This window comes from Sinocyclocheilus grahami, unplaced genomic scaffold (genome assembly GCF_001515645.1).
Source record: "Sinocyclocheilus grahami isolate Dianchi unplaced genomic scaffold, SAMN03320097.WGS_v1.1 scaffold139.1, whole genome shotgun sequence".
NCBI lineage: Eukaryota > Metazoa > Chordata > Actinopteri > Cypriniformes > Cyprinidae > Sinocyclocheilus > Sinocyclocheilus grahami.
In genome coordinates, this window is record NW_015505318.1 from 748938 (window position 1) to 753511 (window position 4574).

Here is a 4574-nt window from a genome sequence, read left to right on the forward strand (position 1 = left end):
GTTGAGTTATTTGCTTAATTTATTAATAATTTTAATTTAAAAAAATAGTCATGGTTTCAGCAAATATATATACTCCAAAATCATGACAACTATTTTTGTTTTAAATAGAATTATTGATGTCATATGTCCACTTAAACCTTGACAAGCATCATACATCAGAAATTGCACCCACATTTGCAGCAGAAAGACAATGTTGGCCATGCAGATATGTTGACCCAGGAACAAGGGGATAATATGATAGAGAAACAAAACCAAAAATGTAAATTTAAGACATTGTATCCCTCAAATGTGTTACAGTCTTCAACCCCGTCCCACCTTGTTACATTATTTTTTTTTAAAGAAAAATATAGGGAAAACAATTAAGAACAAAAGTATTTCTTGCTGATTACCATTTGACATGTTAAGGGCTAAAACAATAAAATTGTGGTTTTATTTAAAATTTTTACTTAAAAAAAAAATATATTTTTTTACAAAACTGAAGAGATCGTAGACACATAATTTGTGTATTTTTAGCTTCAGTCCTATAGAAATGTGAAAATTATGATAAATGTTTTGTTATCATTAAATTGTTATGAGGGACACATGAGCAGTAGGTACATGTTTGTTTTTATAACAAATTCTGTGTAAAATCCTTTTTAAACCAATTTCATTTTGTCCGTTACGAGGTTGAGAAAAAAAGGAGTCTAAAGCTGAAAATAACAAAAGGTCTTTAATGCCTGAGGTGGGAAAATATATATATTTTTTGGAGGTTTGATAAGTACTGTGCCGAATGATGTGGGGTATTTAGAATTTTGAATCACATGTAGTTGAAAAAAATGTATATTCGAAGTTGAAATGTTACCGAATCCCAGGAATGACCCAGTTAACTTCATAATCAATTCATAATGTTTTAAGTGGAGATTTTGATTAAACCAATCCCATTTTGTCCGTTACGAGGTTGAGAAAAAAAGGTGTCTAAAGCTGAAAATAACATAAGGTCTTTAATGCCTGAGGTGGGAAAATATATATATTTTTTGGAGGTTTGATAAGTACTGTGCCGAATGATGTGGGGTATTTAGAATTTGAATCACATGTAGTTGAAAAAAATGTATATTCGAAGTTGAAATGTTACCGAATCCCAGGAATGACCCAGTTAACTTCATAATCAATTCATAATGTTTTAAGTGGAGATTTTGACAAATTCCCAGCCTTTAGAATTGAAAATATTTAAGTATGAAGAAGAAAGATTTTGCTTTGTTTGGTGGATCGGTATAGAGCTACCATACCATGAATATTTATAATTACTATCTCGGGGTAGCCCAGCAGGCACTAGACTAGAACAATGTACAAAACACCGGTAAAATCACAGAAGTAACACTATTTTCTTCAGACAGTAGGGAGCGATAGAGAGCTTTCTGCACACGCTGTTCACTCTGCAGAGGGAGGACGTGCTGTGACGACAGCTAACGACTGAATGAAGTCAGCTGACTTTTCTTGTTCCTCACGTCTCATCTGACCAAAGCATCTGGACACAGGACTGTCTCATTATCTGAGGTATTTACACATTTTTAAACGATAATCATATAGTTTTTTTTTCACGCTGAGACCACTGTATTGCAGAAGCGTACTTGTTAGGTTAATCAAACAGAAACTATGATTATATGATTTTCTCAGATTCTCTTTGTAATTTTTCATATCATAATCACATAATCATATAACAGTTAATTTTACTGATGTACATTGTGTGTTGTGTCGCTGAATCATTTCTCGCTTCCCCTCTGCATGCAGCTCATTGCAGTCGTTAACAGTACGTTTATTTTCCCTGCAGCACTGAGAATAATAACCCACTTGGATGCTAAACAGATTGCTTTAGAATTTCAGTATATTATCTATATAATCATTTCAAGTATTCACGAACACATGAGATGGGTCACATTACTCGCTATAATTAATGGGAGACAAAAATTACCTTAGATTTTCAGCAAAGGTCAAATTCTATCAGCAGCATCGTGATCATGTGATCATGCAGCCGCATCTCTTCGCAGCTCGATGTCCAGTGCACACAACAGCTACAAGCATTAAACGATCTTTGAGTACATCTGGAGAATATATATTTAATATGCTTTATTTAATCCTCTCATCTTTTTCTCTGTAGAGATGATTGTATTTGGGCATTGTAAAATTTGATGCTCAAATAGGCAGCTTACTAGATTTTGACACACAACCGCTGCCTGCTGTTTTCCAATTAACAACAGCATACTAGGTTTGCAGACCACATGTCTGTACAGTTTTGTTCTTTTTTTTCCGCCTGTGGTCAAAAACTCTGATTTGAACATATTTCATACCATTTGGATCATTCGTCATCATGTGATTATACAATCACAAAAACCTGGAAGTTAGACTGCTTCCTCTTGAGGTTCTTGAGGAATAACAAGAAATATTTGTATTAATGAAGGTGTCAGTGTCATGTATTTTTTTTACAGAACATTTGGGCTGTTTAGTTGGCTGGTTCTCAACTAAAAAGGATTTGTCATAAGTTGCCACTACAAAACACAGTTTTTCCAGATTTGCTCAACTGTCTGTTTTCCCGACTTCCTCACATGGTTTCTGTTTTACAGTCAGTGTCATGTGCCCTTGGTCATGTGACTGTGTTCCATGTTTGTCCTACATATAAATTAGGGATGCACGATATATCGGCCACCATATCGGTATCGGCCCATATCGGCTCATTTTTTCTGTTATCGGTATCGGCCTGATAAGAAAATTTGGCCGATATCTTAAAGCCGATAAATAATGCATTATTTCCTTCAGAGACACTTCAGATGCGCGCTGTTCGTTTGCAGCCTTTTGTGCAATTGTACATTGTAATATTGTGTTTATTTGATGTATATCTGATTTATCTCATATAGAATGCGTTTGGTTAAGTTAAAAGAGCGCTTCAGTTTACGGGTGATCATCTTTAGCTCAGCGCACGCAGCTCAAACAGCAGTGCACAACATTAATAACTATGAATGGGAATGTCGTGTATATAACATTCTAATGAGAACATTATTATAATAAAACGGTGTGAATTCTTTGGGTTTAGTTGCCGTGTTTCAGCGCGTTGTTATGGGAAGAGCGCATCCACAACAGGATCACACAGTCTGACTATAGCACGCAATAACTGCGTCATCTTGTACATATATAAGTTGTAATATTATGTTTATGTTGTATTAATATTAATCTCAGGATGCATTTCCTTGAGTTAAATAAGCTGCCAGCAAAACACTTCAGTTTACCGTGTTCATTCAGCTCTTCAGCTTCAGCACGCGCAGCTCAAACGGCTGCTATTTAAAACAGTGGTATTAATTTGTTACTTTTTCAAAATCATTGATACATTATTAATAACAACAACCACTTGTATTTTTCTCTTATTATTTTCATCAACAATATGGTTTAGTAATTAAAATCATTTAATTATTGTCCGTGCAAAGGCTATTCCGTTTTATTGATCTATGGCAAGAATTTTGATTCTTTACACGTGTAATGATGTCCAATGACTTGTTTGCATTATTTATGCAATATTTTATTTATTTGTAAGACTTTGACTAAATTTGGTAATGGGAGAGTAAAAATATTTTTAAAACGTACACCGTTCAAACTAGGCTGCTTATGTTGAAGTGTTCGGGATGTGGTTTTTAATGATGAGACCTTTTTTGTAATCAGGCTCTCAAAAAGTATATAACAATTTGGATATAGATTTATCGGCCAACATATCGGTTATCGGCTTTCAAAAATAAAGAATAATCGGTTATCGGTATCGGCCAAAATTTTCATATCGGTGCATCCCTAATATAAATGTTGTATAAATATAAATGGGCTTTTTACACAATAGGCAACCTCCTGTCCTGGAAATTGCTATTGTTACTACTGCAAATCATTCTGACATAAATGTATAAAAGGAAACATGATAACTGAAAAGTAGTACATTAAACACATTTATTCATTTTTAAACATATTCAATCTATATTAATATATAAATGAATCACAATAATAAGCAGCTTGTGTATGTGAGCAGAATTTTCAGAAGCAGGGCCGTCCTTAGGGGGGTGCAACTGGTGCGGTCGCACCGGGCCCCGTGCTTGAGGGGGCCCCACGGCGAACGGACCGACGAGGAAACAATCCCCCCCACCCCGGAACGCTATCGCGAATGGACCGAGGGGGGCCCCGCTCCCTACCTTGCACCGGGCCCCGCGCCAGCTAAGGATGGCCCTGTTCAGAAGTGTAGAAATAAGTATAGGAGGTAAGTTTTTTTGCTTCATTTTGTATCAGACACATTCAAAATGGACTTCTCCAAGCTTCCCAAGATCCGAGATGAGGAGCAGGAGGGACAGTTCGGATATGTGCATGGCGTATCTGGACCTGGTTAGTAGGAATTCAGATGTCATAGTTTTATTTTATTGTATTATTTTATTTTATTATTTTGAATTATGTTGTCACCAGAGCTTTAGATTTTTTATTATATGTATTTTTTTATTTATTTTTTTATTATTATGCCACCAGCGATTTTGATATATATATATACATACAGTATCTCACAGAAGTGAGTACACCCC

General features: G+C 35.3%; 1 protein-coding gene across 1 annotated transcript in view; it reads left to right on the top strand.

The window, feature by feature from the left end:
• Window positions 1-1408: 1408 nt before the first annotated feature.
• LOC107591235 (V-type proton ATPase catalytic subunit A-like) overlaps window positions 1409-4574 on the top strand; it is a 12416-nt gene continuing 9250 nt past the window's right edge. The window contains exons 1-2 of the mRNA XM_016280335.1: window positions 1409-1533; window positions 4291-4383. Coding sequence (XP_016135821.1) covers window positions 4302-4383 — 82 coding nt within the window. The 5' untranslated portion in view covers window positions 1409-1533; window positions 4291-4301. The remainder of the gene's footprint in view (window positions 1534-4290; window positions 4384-4574) is intronic.